The sequence below is a fragment of the Mixophyes fleayi genome, chromosome 2 (genome assembly GCF_038048845.1).
Source record: "Mixophyes fleayi isolate aMixFle1 chromosome 2, aMixFle1.hap1, whole genome shotgun sequence".
Lineage (NCBI taxonomy): Eukaryota > Metazoa > Chordata > Amphibia > Anura > Limnodynastidae > Mixophyes > Mixophyes fleayi.
In genome coordinates this window covers 315,715,573-315,739,582 of record NC_134403.1, presented here as the reverse complement: position 1 = coordinate 315,739,582, position 24,010 = coordinate 315,715,573, and the positions used below count along the sequence as shown (strand labels likewise).

The following is a 24,010-nucleotide window of genomic DNA, read 5'->3' as shown; positions in this document are numbered from 1 at the left end:
TCTAATTACCCTTTCCTTTTCCTTAAAGGGTATTGGACACTCACATCAAAAGGTCTAAAAGTCGCAAAACCCCAAACAAATCATTTCCTTACACTAAGATACACAAAGACTTCCTAAACAAAGGCTTATTGTATTAGATATATACAAATAATGCATTTCCTGTAGCAAGGTTAAAACAAACGAGTTTCTTCTCTGGTCTCAGAAATATAGATTTCCCTTTCCAAAATATACACTATCAAAAAATAAGTGCATTTGCAATTACATAAATAAGCGTCCAGCACTATGTCCTTTAAATAAATTTATACCATGTTACTTATAAGTGATCCAGTCACAACTATGCTATGTACATTTTACTACTGAATGCTTTCTGCACTCTTAAGAAGTCACTAGAGTGCTGTCTAGTGGTCACTAGGGCTCCCTGTATTGTGTAGAGGTCTATATTTCATTCTTATTATTGAATATTTTTTTTATAAAGATGCACTTTGTCTTGTAGATCTGTAATTAAAAATGTCACAACACTGGGGCCTGAATTCAGAAATTGTTGGATATACTTGAAACAGGTATGTATTGCAAATAGTCATCAGGTACTAGCAGAGCTGCCAAGAAGAACTCAGGGCTCCGGTACAGCAACTTCATGGGGCCCCCCTTATAGTTGAACATGGTAAAAAAAACTTTGCGCCACCAAAGTGTGAGTGGTTGTGCAATTGGGGGCGTGGCTGTGCATCATTGGGGCGTAGCTAGCAGGTGAAAAGCGGTAGGTCACCCTCCTACAGAAAAAACCTGCATTGCTGTGTACACCAGTGGCACGAAGGACATCTAGCACCATAGTGTAGTATATAAAGAATGCAGTGTGTACATAAAGAGTTCTGAGACTTGGCCTGCCCCTTACATTGGGCAGAACAGTCACTAAAAATTGGGATTGTCCCACTAGAATAACAACATTTCACAGACTCGCCTGCTCTCTCCTACCTGTTCTTGTCACTTTCACCACCTGTGGCTGCTAGTTTCTTTATTTGCGTCTTATCTGGGTCCTGGAATGTTGGGGGCCATATATGGAAAAAAAGGCACATTTAAAAAATTCCAACCAGCCACGGCATTAAATCAATAGCGCTCACGATTAAAAATAGCCCAAACATTAAAATAATAGTATTCCCATTTTATAAGTAAACCTATTTCCCTCCCTCAAAACTTCCCCAGCAATAATTTATTAGTATTTACATTTCATAAATATATACTTATTTCCCACAACCATCACTGCCACTAAATAATTAATTGTCATATTTAATAAAGAGACCTCATTGCCACAAGCCCCCTGTGCCATCACATGTCCTCCATGCTGCTTTCCCCCCTTCACCTGGTCCCATTCATCACACTTTGCCATGCTGCCCCCCCTTCATCACTCTGTGCCATGCTGCTCGATCCCTCCTCTGCATCACTGCGCCATTCTGCTCCCCCTTCTTCATCACACTGTGCCATTCTGCTCCCCCCTTCTTCATCTCACTGTGCTATGCTGCTCCTCCCCCTTTTTCTCACTGTGCCCCTCCCCCTTCTTCATCACACTGTGCCTTTCTGCTTTCCTCTGTTCCTTTACTTACCCTTGTATTGGCTTCTTTCATCTATTTTCTTTTCTTGTCTTCTTGCTGGGTCCTCTCTGCACCGCTCCTCACTGAATGAACGACATTCAGTGCAAACAGAGGAGGGAAGTGGGACACCGGGGCCATGATCATGTGAGTATTTGTATACTCACATGATCTCGGTGCCGACGCCCCCACCCCCACCCCCCTGCACAAAAAAGAAAGAAAATTATTTGGGGCAAAAAACGATAAACTGTTGGCAGTGAGGGCCCGGGCTGGGCCCCTTGGCATTCCTGGGCCTGGGTAATTAGTACACTCCTTTCGATGGCCCTGGGTACAAGAGTAAGTTATATACGACTTCAGAGGATGGACCTCAGTGGCAAGGCAAAAATGCAGGAAAAAAGGATTAAAAGAAAGTAGGTCTGAAGAAACAGGAAACGGCTAGTGAATCGGATATGTAACAGGTATTGCTGGTGCAGGTAACATAAATGAACCCACAAGATATACAGACAGTGCATGAATGTGAGCTGAGTAGGGCTAAAGTAGCTGACTTGACAACTGATGAAAGGATTGCACACTGAAAACAAGAGTCACAGGGGCTGAGGATTGCACACAGGAGGACACTGTTAGCAAAAATCATAGGAGCTGTGCACCCAACAAGACTGAAGCAGCTGGCTATTCTGGCAAAGCTTCCAAATAAGCTGTGCAAGTAACAGGGCAGAAGCCAGATGAAACCAGGGGATCCAAGAGAAAAAGCAGAGATCAGAAAAATGCCGAGGTCAGGGGCTTTTTGAAGTACAAACAGGGCCTGTGCTAGGGTCCTTGGCGCCCTAGGCACACTTTCAAAACCCGCCCCTTCCCCCCCTCAGGCACACTTTCAAAATCCGCAACCCCCCTGCTGGCACATTTTCAAAATCCGTGCCCCGCACGCCCCACTTTCAAAATCCGCGCCCCCCCGGCACACTTTCAAAATCCGCGCCCCCCCGTCTTTCATTACATTAACTTGCCTCCATAAAGCTGCTCCTATCTGTTCTGTCTCCTCCCCTCCACTCACTGACACTGTCGGGCCGTGATGATGATGTCACGCCCGACAGCCAGTGAGTGGAGGGGAGGAGACGGAGCGCCCCATCAGCTGTAGGAGGGGAGGGCGGCGGTGGTGATCCATAGCCCGTTCCCCCTCCACGTGGATTTATCTGAAGCTGTGCGGCGGCCGTGGAAGGTATGGTCGCCCCACAGTTTTAAAGTAATTTTAATTCTGTGGCACCCTCCAGAGCCCGGCGCCCTAGGCAACTGCCTAACCTTGCCTAATGGGAGCGCCGGGCCTGAGTACAAAAAGTCAGGATCGAGCTAAGTTCAAATATCTGGGAAAACAAACAAAAAATACAACAGCAGGCTCAGATATTGCTAGTATCAAACAATGACTTTGCCAAACTGTGAAGCAAAAGGCTCTTATTTAAAGAGTAGCACTCAGGAGTCATCAGAGACAGCTGGAATTGGTGAACATAAACTAGGAGCGCTCAGGCACATAGAAGTAAAACTGACAGCAGAAGAAAAACACACCAAGTATGCTCGAAGGACATCTTTTTACAAGAGCTGGGTCATGAGAAAGAGGTTTTCTGTATTATATATCAGTCATTAGAATGTTCTTTGTATTGTATAGAGATCACTACAATACTCTCAGCATTGTATAGAGGTCACTACAATGCTCTCTGTATTGTGTAGAGACCACTTAAATGTTCTCTGTGTTGTTTAATTTTGATTAAGATGCTCTCTGTATTAAATATTGGTCATTGAGGGGCACTCTGTATTGTGTAGAGATCACTAGAATGCTCTATGTATTGTGTAAAGTTCCTAGTAATGTTCTCTATAATGTTCCACCCTGAAACTCAATTTGCAAAATTTTTTGCAGAGCCTTCTTCGTTTGTACATCTTTTGTGATGTAGAATTGGTACCCATTCTACATATTGGAAAAAACATGTTCACATTGAAAGCTGAGTGTTGTAGCAATTACGTCAAGAGAACTATGCAAGTAAATGAAACAATTCCTGGACATAGTGTTGGGATAATACCTGACTCTGGTGCCTACCTTGTGGTGGACACTACAGGGCTACATGGTGTTTTAATTTGGATACTATTAGCACAAAGTGAATTCCAAGAGGAAGTAGATATCCATCCACCTGCCTGGAAGTAGTTAAGAAACCAGTACAAAATATAGGAGAGTGGGGTCAAGAGGGAAATTACTTCCACATCTTGCCCTGCACTACAGAAAAAGAGACACTATCTAGGCCTCCATCACATAGAAAATCTATTATCTGAAGTTGCTGCAAATGAGAAATGCTGTACTTTGTGTAAGTGGTGAATATCGGGGGCCTGATTCATGTTCAGACGTAAATCTGTTTGTGTGCTATTTCTTGCATTAAATAGCTCTTTGCACAGTCCATTGGACTTACCTGTGTTTTAACAGTTGTCTGTGATACCATTTCCTATCCTTAGGTTTGTGGTGTCCAATGTCAGCTCCATTGGACTTACCTGTGCTCACTGTGTTCCACCATCCAGATTTGCAGCTTGATCCAGCCTCAGCATCATCCCTTGTACTGTGTTGCTCTCCGGTGTCATTTCCACACAGGTCACAACTGGCATTACACCCAACCTTGAATCTGTGTTGCTATGGACTGAACTATTAATCATTCCCTGCTTCCGTGGCTCAAACCTGGTTGACCTGCTAATTTGTACTTTGGTTAACCCTTCCTGGAACTGTTGTTGCTCTGGACTAACCTTGCTATTTCATATGTTTGAAACATATCATTGTACTGCTTGTACTAAGTTGCTGTTCATGGGTTTTCTGCACCACTTGGTGTTGTATGTGTAACTGCTTTTATAAACATACTTCGTATTATTCAAATTCTGCCTCACCCTGAGTTAATACTAGGAATCATAACACTTATTAAGTGTAATTTAATATGGAAAATAAATGAACAATACTTACTATGAAACATAATTGTTAGGAACCCCTCCAGCCGGCACAACACAACCCGGAATCTACTCTGCCAATCAGGTGTTCACTGGAGCCTCTGGTGGTGGGGACAGACTGGGCTGCAGACTGACAGAGGGTCGTGAAGTGTGTACCGACTGGGGAGAACCCAAGCAAGCGGAGTGAGGTCCACGTAGAGGTCAAGGGCAGGTAGCAATTCCAGTTAACAAGCCGGGGTCAGGGGTCACAAGCAGATAGCAGAAAAGGTAAACAGGCCAGAGGTCAGGGTCACAGGATACACAAGCAAACTCCAATTCCAAGCCATGGGTCATACACGGGAGATCAGCAGAAGTTCAGTAGACAGGAACGGGAACAAGCAGGTCAGCAGACTGGAGAGCAGAAGCTATAACCGGCAGTGAGGCTGCAGACCTCACTGCCTTAAATGTACAGGTGAGCCAATCAGAGCCTAGCTCTGCAACTTACTCCCAGGAGCTGACTAATAAAATAATTACAGCCTAATAGCCAGCAGGCTATTAGGTCCCTCTGCGCATGCGCCCGGCTGTCCCCTGTTGCCGGAACGTGGCGCTAAACTGCAGGGCATCCAGCCATTGCCTCGGCAATGGTTGGGAGTTGGAGGGAAGTGACGTCCCGGTCGTCATGGTGACGGCCGGGACGCTGTGGCAGGCAGGAAGCGAGCCGCGGCGGCTGTGAGTGCCGCCACGGCTCGTGACAATAATTAACAAAATGACATACAATGATATAATTTTATAGTTTCTTGTTAAATAAAAAGGAATACACGGGGCATGATTAACGGGACACTTCTCAATATGAAATGGGCTCCCAAATGTGAACAAATCTGTTAGATTTACAGAACTTTTTAAACATGATGCAGGTACCCACAGCCCCCTTCCTGTGATGTCAGACCTAGTAAGTCTGTAAATGCAAATTCATTTTACATTTTAGTCTATTTACACTGGCTTAATTTATTACCAGAATGTCCTACAAAGATGATATTACCTCAACACAACAGGTCATAAGTTTCCCTTCATTTACATAGAAAACATGACTCCTGTAAGTATGATATGTGAGAAAATATGACATTTTCCTATGTCCTTATTCCCCTTTATTCAAATGTATCCCAGTTGCTCAGTCACCCAGTTGAGATGTCCTGAGACATCACAGAATCATCAAGAATATGAGGGGTCTGTTTGTTGGATATCACTGATGATATTGATATAATCTTAAAGAGAGATTTCAAGACCTTTAGCTTTTACGTCCTACACCATATATTGGATTTGGGCTCATCTGTAATCATGTGTCTGAAACTCTATCCATAAATACCTCCTGGGTACAGCAGAAGAGTTTAGAACAGTCAAAGAGATAAATTAATTTAGTCTCCTGTCTTTCAGGTTTTAACCCATGGCTGGACATAGAGTTCATCTGTGCTACACCAAGCTAATAGTATGAATTAATTCACAAACACATGTAACCCCCTGTCACTGTGTGTAGTGTGGGGTGCAAAGGTTACACAGTGCCCCACCTTCTCAAACCTTAGCTAGCTGATGGGCATGGGTGTAAATGACCAGGAGGTCCTTGCACACGCAGGTATTTTACAACAAAGTCTCTTTGTAAGTAGTGGGACACAGTTATTGACTGCTTGGGCTTGCTGGCGTTTGTAGAACTACAAGTGGCAGCATGTCTATAGCTGTCAGAGCATGCTGAAACTTGTGGAACTAGAAGCTCCAGCTCCCCCCTGGCGGAGGTACTTAAGTGAAAAAAGCACAGACCAATTGGGCCTGTTGCTGAGGAAAATAGGTATTTTTGACAGTAAATGTAACACTTAACACTCTGGATGATTTTATTTGTGCTAAATGAGTATCTCTCAGCTGTCACAGCAATAATATATATACATATCACCACAATAAGTGAAATTGTAATAATTGGACCATCCATCCTTATTCATTTTAACTTTTCCTTTAATTATCTGTATTCCCATTTGACCCTCATTGAGCTAACGTTGTATAACTCAGGAAAGTGCGATGGCTTAAAAAATGCCTATATGTCATGTGTCATACTTTTTCATCTTATTTTAAATACATTTGTTTTTTATCGTTTATGCGAAACATTATGTGCGTGTTTCATATTAAGAAGCCATAGGGAAAGTATTAATGGGAAAGTGGTAGATACCTGACGTACCACTGAATTGGGGCTAAAATAAATGTCTTTCACGAGGCTAAAAAGCTCAACACTGCAATTGGAAATGCCTTCAAATATTCACTATTTCTATATCCAGTAGCTTGTTTTAATATTTAACGCTCATAATGAAATATTATATTAGTGAGTAGCCTAATTGTAGTGTATAACTACAAATATCTTGTGTTACATAAGGAATGCACTAAAACACATTACCCTCAGCAAAAATAACCTCCACATAAGCTGGTGCTATCTTGTTCTGTAAATATGTCCTTGACTGTGTAAAAACAGTTTCAAGATGCACAAAGCAAATGCATTACCTCATAATGGCATTTGCAGAAGTTTGGCAAGCCACTGTCTGTTCACAAATGTGTATTATAATAGCCAAAATGAACAGCCAGGCAATAATATATTTGTAAATGTGTAATCATATTCAAACAAAATTCACAGTGAAAATATTTTGGTTCTGTATGCAGAATCCTTATAATATTTAATCAAATTATTAACATATTCACGTATTAATCCTGAATCTATGCAAATTCACTGATAGACATATGAATAGGTGTGCCCAGTTAATAAAAGTATCTTGGAATTCAGTACTAAATGTGCACTAGAGATAAAGATATTTTCTTCAGACAATCACTTTATTGCAGAGAGACCGAGGTTATAAACGTGATTCCTGTGTATTTATCCTACATTGAACTTTGTATTGAGGTTCTTATTTTTTCATTGATTAGTAACATATCTAATAATAAGTGATACACTAGGCTATTATTAAAAAGTATAATCATAATACTCTTCTTAAGATTATAGTTTGCATTCTGATACATTCACAAAAATATATACCTGACCCATTTACATATAGTTATATTGCAATGAAAAAAAGCATACTGCTGTGGGAACAATTTATTAACAATATTAACATGGATTGGGTGTTGGATCCACAATTCCTCCATCACCTCCACCCCCATCTCCTCCTCCCCCACCATCTCCTCCATCACCGCCTCCACCATCACCTCCTCCACCATCCCCACCGTCTCCTCCACCTCCATCCCCACCGTCTCCTCCACCTCCATCCCCACCGTCTCCTCCACCTCCATCTCCACCGTCTCCTCCACCTCCATCTCCACCATCTCCTCCACCATCGCCACCACCTCCATCACCACCGTCTCCTCCTCCACCATCCCCACCATCTCCTCCACCTCCATCTCCACCATCTCCTCCTCCACCATCACCTCCATCTCCACCATCTCCTCCTCCACCATCACCTCCATCTCCTCCTCCACCATCACCTCCACTATCACCTCCATCTCCACCATCTCCTCCTCCTCCATCTCCTCCTCCTCCATCACCTCCTCCACCATCATCTGAGCAGCTGTGAACGGGCTGTATAAGAATCTCACTTGACTGACAATCCCCCTTGCATAGTTGTTGCCAGTAAATCCCAGTACCAGTATTCAGATTGGCAAACCTGCAATTGTCATACCACCATCCACCACCACCAATGTATGCACAGTTGGACCCTGATAAATCATTGTCTTGATCACGGGTGGAGAATCTCATGTTATCATGACCTGCACTGGGCTGCCCAGATGTCATGGCATCTCCAGCATTACCTGAGTATCGTCCCAACCTAATTCGATAGCAACTATTTTCTCCCTCAAGAGAGAAAGAGTCATAATTGGCAATGTGCTGTATTCCAGCTGCAGAGTGCAATCGAAAGCGTACATGGTGCAACTTTTGGGTACTCAATAAATGAATATTCTCGTTGCCTAGCCAATGGTCGTTTTGTAGATCTCCAAAGCCTTTCTTGTAGCAGTCCCAAGTAGTATCCCAAAGCCTTGGATTTTTTCGGCAGTTCTTCTGAATGACAGTCCAACCCCCGTCTGGCCCTCCAAGATCACAGCGTACAAGTATCCGCTTTCCTTTTATTGGCTCCACTATATATAAGCCACTGCTCCCTTTCTTTATTGCAGTGCAACTCTCTGGATAATAATCACCTGTTGACCAAAACACTATATATTATATACATCAGCATTATAATATTCTAATGAGTCAGCCTAAGTTACCATGTTCTTACAAATTAACTTATCAGAATTTTACAAGATATATGGTAATAATATGCATTTGTTTATTTGGCAGGTGTTAATAATTATCTATTATATAAATGTCTAGTGGCGTGTGTTAGTCTGTGTGTGTGTGTGTGTGTGTGTGTGTGGAAAAAATAAAACCAAGCTGCAGCGCCACCTGCTGGGCGGAGTTATACACTGACCTACTAAATTCTTAGTGTGTGTGGAAAAAAAAATTCAGAAAGGGCTGAAATTTGGTATACTAAGATGTTTTTAATTTGTTAATTTAATTTGTTAATTGTTAAAAGTGTTTATAAAGATTTAAAAAATATATATATATATTTCTTGAAGGAGAAGTGACAGTTGGGAGTGGTTGGTGGTTGCCGGGGGTGACAGTGGGGAGTGGTTGGTGGTTGCCGGGGGTGACAGTGGGGAGTGGTTGGTGGTTGAGGTCTGAGCTATGGCCCAAATGCATGACAAGAACCTTTTTAACACCTTAAGTAGCTTGATTTGACTAGAATGCATGAGTATCATGCACGGGTTAACTTGTGTCTATATAAGTATCATGTGTGTACTGTAAAACAGCAAATGGAAATAAAAAAAGAAAAGGAAATATGTCAATAGTACTATATATTCATCACAAGATAAAAGTTCAGACAAGTGAATTAATTCAGAAGACTTAGGACATTTAGTTATCCACCCGGCATAGTTGCCAGTAGATGCCAGAACCAGTATTTAGATTGGCAATCCTTTATTTATCATACCACCATCCACCCCCAACAGTGCAGACACAGTTGGACCTTAATGAATCATTGTCTTATTCATGGGTGGAGAATCTCATGTCATCATGATCTGCATTGGACTGCCCTGATATCATGGCATCTCTAGCACTACCTGAGTACTATGCCATCCTAATTCAGTAGCAATTATTGTCTTCCTCAAGGGAGTCATAATTTGCTATGTGCTGCATCTTAGTTGCAGAGCACAGTAGAACGAGTAAATTGTCTAACGGCTGGGTGCCCAGTAAATCAATATACTCAACAGTAATAAATAACAAAAATAACCAGGTGCTAATATGTATAAACTAATACATGGTGCCTAACAAATCTGCAGCTCTCCAAATAACAGGCACTGTTACCTGTTACTACATATCAAATAATGAGAATATAATATTTAACTTGCGAGAGCGCTGACAAATATATAAAATAAATTACACATTTGTTAAAATATTAATAATAAAATCAATAATTCATCATGCTCAGTGTATCTGTTATAGCTAGTAATACCCAACAGTTCATAAATAAATTTACTAGTAAGGTACCAGTTACCTCTGAAGAAACCACCTACTGAAGGGGCAGAGAAACTCGTCAGGGACGTGTCCAGGATATTCAAAATACCATTTAGTTTACTAGAGATTCTCTGGAGGTTTTTCTACATCAAAACAATTTTATCAAAAATTTGTCTGTTACAAGACACAGTTTTCCCATCTCGATTGGGGTATTGCCTTCTGGAGTTGTTTAAACATGAATGAGACTGGGGTCTGCCCCCTCACTAGTGGAGGAACCAAATTGCAGCTAAGTACAGCTGTAGCAATCACTTTTAATTTGGGAAGATAAAACTATTATATAATATATAATTTATTTGTACCGATTACCCCAGTATTGGAAAAACTCTGGACAATAGGCATAATTATATGCTGGAGAATTCATTTATGAACTGCTGGGTATATTAGTTATAACAGATACACTGAGTTTGACGAATTATTGATTTTTAGTAATAGTAATATTTTAATACATTTGTTATGTATTTTATATATTTGCCAGTGCTCTTGCAAGTTTATTATTTTTCTTCTAATTAATATACTTGTTAATGTAGAGTTTAGAGTAGGATGTGGAGCAAAATACAGTAACACATCTATCAGATTCACATGCTGAACTTACAGTATGGATAACCATGATCTTTTAATGTCTATTTGAAATGTACTGTAGTTTTCAAGTCTGTGCACCAACCAATCACTTTGCTTGGTTTCATAGCTTGGGGCGGTCAAACTGGGTTCCCTGACACAACTTCTCTGTTGTACTCAGATTCCATAAGAGCTTCTACAGGTACTTTTGTATAGTATTTTGATGCTATTTCAGGGCATCTGCTTTCTGAACAGTTAAAGAAATTGGGACAAAAATTTGCTGTTGTTCTGACAAGCAACTTGGGTAAAATAATTGAGGAAACAATAAAAATGTTAAACTAGAATAATAGGTTGATTCACTAAGCTTCGATAAAACCTGAGTATACATAGGGACAGATTCAATTGAGAAAAAATCCACACAAGGAGCCTGATTCATTAAGGATCTTAACTTAAGAAACTTCTTATTTAAGTCTCCTGGACAAAACCATGTTACAATGCAAGAGGTGCAAATTAATATTCTGTTTTGCACATAAGTTAAATACTGACTGTTTTTTCATATAGCACACACATATCAACTTTAAATTTCAGTGTACAAATAAGCTATCAATTATTTGTGTGCTACATGAAACAGTCAGTATTTAACTTATGCGCAAAACAGAATACTAATTTGCACCCCTTGCATTGTAACATGGTTTTGTCCAGAAGACTTAAATAAGAAGTTTCTTGAGTTAACATCCTTAATGAATCAGACCCGAGGTGTCTCTGGAACCAGAGGCAGAACTAGCAAGTTGTGGGTCCCGGTGCGGGGAAGAAGGGGACCGGGCCCACAGATCCATAGTTCCCCGTGCAGTGGGCCCCATTATCTGCATGGGCCCCAGTGCACCGCACCTGCTGCACCAATGCTAGTTCAACAACTGTCAGGAACGGCCGCGAGACACCTTGCACAGAATTTTTTTTTGCAGAAAGCTCACTTTTGCTCACACCCCATAGAGGTGCGAGTAAAAATGGGCATTAATTTTGACCGGACTACCGGTAAAAAATGTGCGGCCTCGATGTTCTGAGGCTAACTTGAAACTGCCTCATAGTGTTTCTTCTGCTGGTTGAGGATTATTAAAAATAAAAAGGTTGTTAAGTGTTTATGAAGATTTGACAAGCCATGAGTGTAGTTTGTGGGGGTTTTTAACACTTAATTCACCTATGAAGTAACAGATGTATAATAATTTGTACTTAAAATTAGACTTAAACATATTGGGCTTTGATGCAGCGTGTGAAGGCATAAGATGCAAAAACAAAATGCGTTCACAGAAAAACAATTGCGCTTATATGCTGGGTTGCGAAATCATCATATACACGTAATTGCGTGTGGATTCTTAATGCATGATGATATGATGATGAGACGCCAGTCATAATTATCATCTTGATCATCTTGATGATGATGATGATTGTAATTTTAGTGTAATTTTGTAAAACATACAGTATATAAGTAATAATATTTTTCCCACACAGATTTCAAGCTGGAAGAAAAAAGAAGATCTACCTGGATTTAGGTGAGTTTTACACTTGGGGGTAATCGTATGAGTCCAGGTTTTGCCATTAAGTAAATTGCCATTTTAAATATGGCTGGTAAAACCGCAGAAAATTGGGGATTTGACAAAACCGGACTTTCATATATTTCCCCTTGGTGTTAGTATATTTATCTTACGGTACCCAAGCAGTTTAGGACTTCCAGGGGTTGCTGAGACCAGTATGATACCAGCAAAAAACATGCTAGTATCCCTAGGTATGACTAGGTATCCCTAGATATGACTTCTGACAAGTGTATATGCAGCTGGGGCCAGGCCTGATTCAGCTGTGTTTGTGAGAACACACCCTCACTGTACACTGCCTAAGCTTGCCCGCCCCTCTCCTCCCTGTTCCGTGTCTCTAAGCGGAGGAGTCACAAGTGCATCCAAATCTGCATATGAAGGTAAGCTTACACATTTTTCGGTGCGAATCGCAGTACACATTTTTATATTTTACACTAAGCAAGAGTGCATCAGCCCCATTATGACTGGAAAATATATTACTACAAGATTTACTATGCTGAAAAGTGACAATGCAGATAATTAGAGATATTATCATGTGTTTTTATGACCTACTGGCTCCTTGTAATAAGTACGGAAAAAGCTCATACCAGTTATTCAAAACTTTCTTCATACATGTCAGCGTTATACAAAATATACATTTACTCATGTTTACAATAGAAAGCAGCAGAAAGGTTAGTGGCAATAACTGTAATACATCTTGTTATCAATTGGGAAATAGGATTTGTTTTAAATGTAGGTGGCGTTCCATTTAAGCATGATGTATGATGTCCTTGACACTTTTTCCACACTGGAAAGAAAATATATGTGTTGCCTTGATAATTGCCAGTTTGTCACTCACCACTATTTGGGTAGTTCAGGATATCATCTGCATTGATTGCATTTAACAAATGGCCATTTTGAAGATTTACTTTTGCAGACAGCTCCAGCTTATAACCGTACACAGCACAAAGTGCCCCTACAATCAGAAGTAGCAACGGCAGAGACCCATGCTTTCCCTGGACCCCTAAGAGAAAAAAAGTAAAAAAGAAGTCAAGTAATAAGAAAATGGGACTATTCAGTAGTGAATGTCAATGCTTATTTAACAAACTCAGTAATAGCTGTAACTTTATTCCAACTAAACTGTTATTCAGCTGTTGGGCTGCAATTGACAGTTTTGACATTTGGATGTATTATCTAAATTGATAGCCATTAGTGGCATGTCAGGCCAGTTGATGCAAGCTTTCCAGAGTATATTATTTGCTGGTGCTATATAAATAAATGTTTATGATGATGATGATGATGATGACGATATTATAATAAGAGGACAAAAAATTCCACCCTAACACCTTGATGCCCTATGACAGTGTTGGCTAACCTGTGACACTCCAGGTGTTGGGAAACTACAAGTCCCAGCATACCCTTCCAGCAATAAGCTGCTATATACTGGCAAAGCATGCTGGGACTTGTAGTTTCACAACACCTGGAGTGTCACAGGTTAGCCAACACTGGCCTATGACATTACATAGGAATTTGTTCAGTTTAAATATTGAGAGAAATTTTCAATATTATCTTTATCATTCTTCTTCATAAAAAATGTATGTGGATTGGTTGAGCATTGCCCAAGGTCCATGGTGGTTATAATTAGAGATTTTGGTTTACAGTATAAACCACAGAAGCCTGAAATTCTAAAATCTGATTCCTTAGTAACTCAGTGAAGCTTGTAGGAGTCTGTGCGAGTGGTGCTTAGGTGCAGGAACTTCCCACGCCAATGTAGCCCTATTTATAGGTTGTGGGACGAAGTATGGAAATGTTCCTGAAATAATCTGCCACAGACTCTACTCTCACAGACTCCTTCAGTCTTCACCTACCAAAGCTGTACCTGACCTGGGGTAGGTCTGCGGGCCTTTAGTATCTCTGGTAAGTGGCTTTTTTTTCCATGAGCAGCACAGTGGCTAAGTGGTTAGCACTTCTGTCTCACAGCACTGGGGTCATGAGTTCAATTCCCGACCATGGCCTTATCTGTGAGGAGTTTGTATGTTCTCCTCGTATTTGCGTGGGTTTCCTCCGGGTGCTCCGGCTTCCTCCCACACTCCAAAAACATAATGGTAGGTTAATTAGCTGCTGTCAAATTGACCCTAGTCTCTCTCTGTCTGTATGTGTTAGGAAATTTAGACTGTAAGCTCCAATGGGGCAGGGACTGATGTGAGTTCTCTGTACAGCACTGTGGAATTAGTGGCACTGTATAAATAAATGGCGATGATGATGATGTCCCCTATTATGCTGCTTCTCCTTTGTTCTGCGACCCTTTCCTCCCTCCTATGTCTCCAGATGCTTGCGCCTCCTCTCTCAAGGTAAAGGTAAATATCTGACTCTTATTTAATTGTAACTAGACTTGTTTAAAATAAAATTAAGATGTATAAACTACATTAATCAAACTGATATACAGACCCTCTCTAAATTACAGAACATTTAGCCAGATAACTCCAAACTCTGCTGTAAGAAATGTGGGAGTAAAGGGGTACTTATACAAGGTACTCATACATTTTTCGGAACTGCCCATTAATTAAACCACTATAGGCAATTTACTGTCTCAAGTTATTGGCTATGATATCATATTGACTTCTGAGCTAACCCTACATCATCATTTTCCCCCAGAATACCCCACAAATAACAAACATATAATGTTATAATATCCTGATAGCGACCAGAGCAGCATTTGCTCAACAGTGGACAGGTCCAAATCCCCCCTAACTATCCACATCCAAGGTTAAGGTGCAAAAAAGGTTTGAAATGGAGACTTTCAACTGCAAGTACTCTATGCTTCTTCCCCCTTAGTTAAGTGGTGTCACTGGCATGTATTTAGCACAGTGGTGTTAGATCAACATCAGTCAGATGGCTTAAAAATACCACATGCATTCTCTGTTAGAAATACTGTTGCTTGCTGTAATATACCATATACCTTCCTGATACTTATTTATATTGTAACTGATAAAGATCCAGCTAATTCTCCAATTGTTAGATATGTATGTCTCTGCTAAAGTTATGTAATGTTACTATCTGCTGCATAACCATATATTGTTATTCCTTATGGTCTCCCTCCCCTTTCATTTTTTATGTACCTTCTAAACCTTGTTTAAAAATGTAATAGAAATAGACAAGTTAAAAAAATAAAAGATTTTTTTTTACTTTTATGATAAATTTAAGTCAAAAGAAATTAAACTACTTGTCCTTGATGACAGTTATGCTTTTAGTCATAGCACAATTGAAATGACCCATGTAACACAAGTAATATCACTGCTCACCAAAAATAAGCGATGACGTGATGAATGTCCACCCCTTACATATATTCATGTCACTTGTGAATTATATATATATATATATATATATATATATATATATATATATATATATATATATATATATATATATATATATATATGTGTGTGTGTGTTGTTCATGGTAAAAGGGTTCAATGCACAACTTGATCTCAGGTGAGCACATTGATAACTAATATATGCCTATATATTTCATGACTTAGCAATAAACACACTATATATAGTTATATTTTCATAAGACATATAGGATATATACCATATCAGCATAGGATAAGTAACTTGCATTATACAATAATAGTTCCACATGGACCTGTACAGTACATTATTGACCCATTTATGGCAACCTGCTAAGCATCTTACCCATTCTTGTCCAAGTAGAGTTGGGCTCTGTATCTCCGTGACCCAGCAGTTCTATTTATACAGCATATACATTGGGAGGGGATTTAACTGCTCTATCAGAACAGCTGTTAACCAGAGATAAATCATGTTTAATAAGTAGGTGTGAAAGCAACTGCTCTCTGTTTGAGGAAAAGAAGTATCTAGTCTACACGAATATGTAGCATGATTTAGATAGGAACACTGCATTGGATATTGGTTATTAGGTCAGGAAAATGATTCAGCTTGAATATTGCTCACAGGGAGTAAAAGAAGCATTGTGTTATATACTGAGGATAGAGCAGAGTGAGAAGTGATTATACATCCTACATTGACAGATACAGAGAAACAGATGAATAGAACAGCAGATGGTTTGGGAGCAACATATATCTGAATAGTACTCTCTGAAAAAAGAGCAAAGTAAAAAAAAATGGTTTGAAGTATAATATAGTTAAAAAGTAAAACACATTGTTAATGCACCTCATTTGCAAGTGTGCTTGATACGCACCAGATATCACTTTGGATTTGCAACTGTGCATTTCTCCAAGGTGCATGGCTGCTTTCTGGTGTTTAGCGATACCTCAGAGAAACAGATGCGCACCTTTCAGGGAGATGGAAAATCGCATGTCTGTATTCAACTACAAGCAAATCTGATGATACGTCTCTTGTACGGGTGTAAATACGCTCTGCCTACACGGCACTTGCCATATTGAGACAGACACAATAAACTGCATGATACATACAATACATATATGCAATATAAAGTCCCAGCAGAACGCAAAGAAAAAAAAAGTATTCAATTATTGTTCATAATATAGTCATTAATGAAAAAACATTAAAAATATTTTTTTTTATTTCTCTCTCCATGAAATACATTTATCAGGATGTTATTTATGTCTACTGTACATAAAATGCATTTTTACAATTTCTTCTGATTGCAAACATATGTACTAGAATGCATACGCGACTGTCATCACTATCACTCGGCACTTGACCTGACCTGTAGCTGGTGCAAGTGATACAACAGGAAAACACATACCTTAGAGATGTCCAAAGCTTGAACGGAATGCTGCTGTGTGCACTCTTCCTTGGCACGCCCTTAATGTACATTGACTACGCACATACGTCCCTCTCCCCCCCATGTTGCCCCTGAAATTGAAGGCTGTTGGAAGTGTCCTTTGCATTCGAAGATTAATTGGATGTACTAGCGTTCACTTCTGGGCATGCGCAATGCAATTTAACACAAAATACGGCTCATATCGGCATTTATGTTCCTTAATGAAGCAGGTCCACAATATGTAAAAGTGTACATGTGACATCACAGTGCAACCTCCCAACATTTAAGAACCAACACTTCAATTACATTCTATTTTTCTCCTAAACTGTTGCATGGTTTTTGGCTTAAATTAATTATGAAAATAAGGGGACATTGTGGCTTTCTTTATTATTTGTGGAACTTTTGTTTATTTGCAGTCTTTCTTTACATTGCTACCTATTGCACCTAGTAATGCGGTTATCAGCCAAAATGCAACTGGTAAGTGCACAATGTGCCTCATTGAAAGTAAGTAACAAGACAGATCCTATCACCTCTAAGTTGGTGCAAAAATAAAATGTCCTTTACAGTAAATGCAGACATGTAGCACCTGCTGAAAATCACCAGGCACACAGTGTGCTAAACTGATCATGATCGGTCCACCTACCATTCACACCGTACCTTCAGCATGATTGTCCGCTTCTGTCTAGGAGAAAGACAACAGCAATTATTAAAAGGAAGAACAGTGTGCAAGGAAAGAGTGAGTGTCTGAGGTGATGTGTGGGAGTAGAAACACGGCACTCTACTCCTATTGTCGACATTTCGATTTTAGTCTGGGCCTGTGTTGAAGATGTTAACGACAGTGAAGACTTCCACCCCAATATCTTACTCACCAGTGTACTAGTGAGGGTTTCACCAAAAGTAAACTAAAGCAGAACAGAGGACACTTATAGTGTATTCATCCTCTTGATGGTCGTCTGAAACGCCCAGGAATGGCGTCTAGGTAAAGGGGCAATACACAGCAACATTACCACAGAGCTGTCTACCATACTAGTATGCACCACCCAATATAGTGCTAACTACGGCGCTGCGGATGCCTTGTGGCGCCTTATAAATAAATATTAATAATAATAATAATAACTACAACAACAATAACAGTGCCCTGGTCCTAACAACACTATATGTGACTGATATGCTGCACAACATTAACTTAGAACACTATGTGTAGTGTACTAACTTTTCTAAGATACCCACAATTTCAAATAGCCAATCAAAAGAGCAACAGACAAAACTATGCAGAGTGAGGTACCAAAAGCCTACATTTAATTGGGACCTGGTTAATATAGCCTAGGGCACAATACACTGGGTTAATCACAGGTCTCTAAGAGACCATTACAAAACGGCCACCAGGGATTTTGTGGGCAAATGGGGACCAGACCAGACATGGTCTCTAAATCTCAGGGGCTAACCTCCTACTTGATCCCAGGTCTAATGCCTAAGTTGTCCCCAGAGACCTAGTGCCTGAAATTATAATGGCCACAGGCTAATCCTGATTGTACTGTGCCCCACAGGCTGTTCCTGAACAAAACGTGCCCCACAGGCTTTTAAGCCTCAGTGTACAAATTGCACCAAAAGAATAAATGAAAAGAATCCTGCAATTAAACTAATAGGTCCCTGGGCCTTGTGCCGTCTTACTACTGCACGGGCCTAGTGCCCGAATAAGTAGCAATGGGCCTTGTGTCCGACATTGGTGACAGTGGCAAGGAGAAAAAATATGTAAAACATACTTACCTGCTCCACACATGAAACAGATCTCCTTGCATCGTCCCTTTTCTACAATTTTTTCAGCCAGCATGATTCTTTGTGTGAAAAGACTCTGTCCTCTTGAAGCTCCAGAATCTGTGCTCTTCTTTCTTCACACCGCTACACCTATTTCTTCTTTTCTTTTCTCCTTGGTCGCTCCGCTCCTCAGGTCCTCTTCCTTGGGTCTATTGGTCTAGTGAGATCAGTGCATTTGCTTACCGTGGTGCCAAATTCAAATGAACGGAGATGTTCCATGACTGGCTTTGCATCCTGACCACTGATTGGCTAACAGCAAATCTGAACAACTTTGCTGTCACCAATGCCGGAGGGCGCTCTCTGAAGAGAAAACTTTCCTGCACTGGATTGCTGGTTGGGTGAGTGGGTGAGTTCTTCTTTTTGCCCTCTTCATGGGCTCCGCTTCGGGGGGGAATCCAATCTATAGGTGCACCAGTACAAATAGAAACAAATTAAGTCAATGAGGTCCACAAAGTCTGGTATAGCAACAAGAAAACATGCTTGATAATCATTTGCAAGCAACAGTTGTTTGCTGAAAAGTTTAAGATTAAAGGTTATTTGAAGGAGTTCATTTCTTTTGCGTGGCCTGTTTACTTGTTTTGCCTGAGGAACGGCAGATTTAAGGGTGTATTCCTAGTTGCCAAGCTTGAACACTGATGCAGGATAAAGCATGATGGAATTTGAAAATCCATTATCCAAATCCTATCATAAGTCTCAAGTAAATTATTCAAAGAAGTACTAAAATAGCTTGTGTCCAATCATTTATCACCACACAAATAACATTGCACTAGAGCTCCTGATATGAGAATAACAAAAAAATGTCGCTATGATCAAAACATTGTTGGTGTAGTCTGATTACAGGTTTGAGAAACCTTGTTCTAGAAAAGGACTTCTCAGTTTCTGTCCTGAAGAACTTCCACCAAACTATTATGGCTCAATGTTGTCATTAGTTCCTAAACAATTGATAGCCTGAATATTGGTTCTATCTACAATAAAGTTGCCTCCACTGTGTGCAGGTAACAGGTACACTTCAAATGTAGGAATGTTGCTTGACTACTTGGCACTATATATCAAAAATAACTGCAACCTTTTTAGCACAGAAATCAACTGGAAATCATATGTATAAATATCAAAATACAATCAAACAATAACCAGCATCTAATAAAACTGACAATTCCTAGAGCTTATGTGAAGCTTTTTGCTGCAAGAAGACATGTAAAATGCTGTTCAGAATGTGTGGTTTTGCAATTGTGGCGTGGGTTCTGTTTTTATCATATAAAGACACACAATTAACACTTTTTTATACATTAAATCATTGTTATGGATTTTCTTATTACAAATCATATCTTTATAGCCTGGCAGCAGGATTTTTCATCATTTTCCCATCCTTTGTGGTCAATTACTATCTGTTTTTCTTCTTTAAGTTGTTTCTTTAGATGAGTTTTTAAATAAATGGATTGTTGAAATGCATGAAGAAGTCATTTCATTATAACCCCTAAGGTTTCCAGTTGCTGGATTCATTACTGTAATATAGATGGGGATGAACAAGAGGGACAAGTAAAGTAGATTAGAAAAAATAGGACTATGAATCTAGATTCTTTAAGTGACTGAAAGGACACAACAAACAGTTCAACTACTCAAAAGAGAATATGTCCTCTTTTGTTAATTCCCATACACACTACTGAGTTGCCCAGGTGAGGAACAGCAATTACAGTAGGAAACTCCACCACAAGGGGTCTCGTGGCTGTTCCTGAGACACCTCGCATCTAATTGAATCTCCCCCCCCGAGTCTCACAATACTAAAAAATATAAAATATATATGATGTGCACACCTTCAATTTTATATATATATATATATATGTGTGTGTGTGTGTTTAAGGGTTCTTGAACACCTCTTAATTTTTAGCAAGGAGTTTATAATACATTGTAATAAAACATTACATTTATACCCCCCCTCCCCCCCAGACTCATAACGCCAGCCTCTCAAGACACGACACTCTGCGGGACACGGGCCCCCCAGGCAGGCACCTCACGCCACACCCCCAGCCACATCATGCCCCCCACAGCCTGTTACGCAACCCCAACAGTTGTATCATAACCCATCCAGACACATTACAACCCCCGTCAGACAGACACGCCACCCGCTGGAAAAGAAAAAGTCATTTAAAAAAAATCATTAAAAAAAAAAGTTTTACCAGTCTGCAGGACACGGGCCGCCCAGGCAGGCCCGGGCCCCAGTTATTTCTACCCACCCCACCCCGACAGCTCTGCTCTCTCCTACCTGTTCTTGCTGCTTTCAATGCTTGTGGCTGCTTATCCTGGAATGTTGCAGCCCTGTTTGGAGAAAAGATAGGTACATGAAATATGGACAGCATTGAAATGAGTAAACACTCTAGGACCCCTCAAACATTCTGGATGTTAAATGAATAGCATGCAGCACCCACAATTAATAATCAGGCCTCCCAACCAGCAAGTAGCTCATGGAATTGATAGCATTCAATTTAATAAATAGATCTATTTTACCTCAACCTACTAGAGCATTAAATTAATTGCATTCACCTTTAATAAATCGACATTTTCCCCTAACTTGCCCCTACATTAAATTTATAGTATTAACATTTAATAAATACACTTATTTCCTCCCACACAGCTATGACATTAAGTAATTAGTACTCATATTTAATAAATAACCCTTCCTCCCCAAAAAAGCTCCACATTCAATTAATAGCCCCACAATCAACCCAATCACCCCAACATTAAATTAATAGTCCCATCACCCCTCCTTAAATTAATAGGCACAACCGTGGCCCCACATTAAAATAAATTAATAAACTCAAATATCATCCTCCCAATAACGTAATAGTTACCACAACTATTAAATCATTAACTCTCACTCCAATCCTCACTGCCCTTCCATTAGATTAGGTCAACCCCCTCCTCTAAGTATCCACCAGGGAGAATAAGTGAATCCCCCTTCTAAATTGCCTCTTTTCCATCGTTTATTAATAATGAAGTTATAGGTGTGTCTAGCAAAAATACTGTACCTGCAAACCTTCCTAAGTGGATTATAATATATTATAAAAGAGAGTTGTGTATACATATGCCACATCACGGTGGTGGTGATTTATTTTGAAGGGATGCAGCATGTCTAAAGCTTGGCAAGGGAGAGCAAGATCAGGAGCAAGGGGAAGGGGATCACTGTTAATGTACCATGTCAGGCACTTTCCGGCCATGCTGGGAAATATAGGCCATAATGAGGTAGGAAACTGGATAATGGTGTTTCAGGCTTGGTCTAACCTTCATGGAAAGTTTTACAGTGACCAGCGCGTGAGAGATAATTCTGGGTGGTGATCAGAAGATACGGTCCTCAAGGGGATGTTGTGCATGATGTACCCGTAAAGATTTACCGGGGACTATAATACAATTCAGCACCAGGTCTAGCTTATTAATGGGAGTGAGTGGGTTCAGTCAGACTGAATCTCCTGGCTCTCCAATCGCCTCTCCAGGGATCAATAACTACAGCTAGAAATCAGGCAAAACTGAAGTTATTGACTATAACATTTGGTAACACCACCAATCACCCGGACAGTTCTAGATTTTCCCTTCAGTTTTTTTCCCATCCAGTTACAAAATGCAGGTTCAGATTTATTAGCTTTTTCAAAGCTATGACACTGACTTCCAATGCATTAAGCTTAATCAGTTCCAGTAAATATTGTGGTGTTTTTCATGTCACAAGTTTTACGATGCATATGATCAAAATGGTCCAGGTGACCGGCATAACCTTATAGAATGTCAGCATATGTTTTTATTATAAAGCTAATTGTACTTAGGGGCCTAAGGTAAAGTCACTTTGTTGGTCCCCTATTCTCTGAATATCAACCTGAAATGTTAACATGTATTAAGGTTCATCAAAACAACAGCACATGATTAAATGAGGCATTTTCACTTGTACCAACTACAATGTGAATTTTATTTTACATTATCAGAATTTTGTCAGGCACGATGAGAGCTCGGCAGGGACTCTTATTGGTAGAGATTGAGTGTTAATGGTTAGGTCTTAGACTTGGGTAATGCTTGGGCTAATGTTAAGTCTAGGATGAAAGCTTGGGGTAGGCAGAGTTGCATCTACCAGAAAGCAAAGTGATCCATAAAGGGAGATGACAGGGGCAGCATAAATAGGGATACTTATATACAAGATGGATACAGAGTGGAATTAAGGGGATGTACAAGTTGACGGCCAGAAGTAGAGACCCTGCACTCTACTCCTATCGCTGACACCTCTATTTGGGTGGGCGTGGGACTATGGATATTCGGGACAGTGAAGTATCCTGTCCAAATATTCTACTCACTGATGTACTGGTGAGGGCTACCTTCAATGGGGGCCTGACTTCTGGATCCTGGAAGGGAAAATACCTCAAAAGAATAAAAGAATACAATTCAATAAAATAAAGTGACCACCGTAATACAATACAATGGAGACAAATCGGGCACGGTCTCATAATGGCAGGATACCTCCTAACTACTACCAGGCCTAATGCCAACCTGAGTTCACAGGCCTAGTGCCTGAATTATGTGCCCACAGGCTAATCCTGTAATTAACTGAAGCCACAGACTAAGCCTGTTATTAACTGGGTCCACAAGGTAAGCCTGAAGTGGAATTGCACGCAATGTGGTACAATAACCTAAACACACCTAAATATCCAGGACCTTATGTCCACCGTGGTGCATAGGCCTACTGTCCGATTTGTGCCATGGGCCCTGTGCCCAACGTGTCTAGCAGGGGTACAAGGAGAAGAGTATTTTATTCATTCTTACCTGCTCCACACAGGAAACCAACTGTGTCCCCGGCGTCTCTGTCTCTTCCAGACCGTCCAGTCGACGATGCCTCTTCTCCCCTTTGGCTCTTTTCTTTCCTCTGTCCTCTTCATACCCCTGTGCCTTTTCTTCCATCTTCCTTTCTTCTTCCAACGTCTTCTCTCCTTGACCCAATGTGGTGCCTCTGGAACCCCTCCTTGGTGCGTATCCGCTGTCGTCCAACTGAACTTCCACCACACTGAACAGCCAGGCCCGGCGCTCCCATTAGGCAAGGTTAGGCAGCTGCTAAGGGCGCCGGGCTCTGGAGGTAATCGATCACCCCACGCCCGCCATGGATGAAATCGTGCACATCTATAAAG

At 40.5% G+C, this 24,010-nt stretch overlaps 1 protein-coding gene across 1 annotated transcript; it reads right to left on the bottom strand.

Annotated features, from left to right (window-relative positions):
* Nucleotides 1-5,732: 5,732 nt before the first annotated feature.
* On the bottom strand, nt 5,733-23,786 carry LOC142139959 (fibrinogen-like protein 1-like protein). Its single transcript, XM_075197826.1, has 6 exons — nt 23,652-23,786; nt 17,700-17,724; nt 15,971-16,021; nt 13,135-13,299; nt 7,974-8,738; nt 5,733-5,785 (listed from the first exon to the last, which is right to left on the bottom strand). The coding sequence occupies exons 1-6, from the start codon at nt 23,784-23,786 to the stop codon at nt 5,733-5,735; spliced, it is 1,194 nt and encodes a 397-aa protein (XP_075053927.1).
* Nucleotides 23,787-24,010: the final 224 nt, after the last annotated feature.

Coding starts and splice junctions, on each gene's coding strand:
- LOC142139959 (XM_075197826.1), bottom strand. CDS start 23,786: ATGGAAGAAAAGGCACAGGGGTATGAAGAGGACAGAGGAAAGAAAAGA. Junction 17,725..23,651: donor TGGTTTCCTGTGTGGAGCAG/GTAAGAATGAAT, acceptor TCTTTCTCCTAG/ACAGAAGCGGACAATCATGC. Junction 8,739..13,134: donor CCTGAACTACCCAAATAGTG/GTGAGTGACAAA, acceptor TTTGGTCAACAG/GTGATTATTATCCAGAGAGT.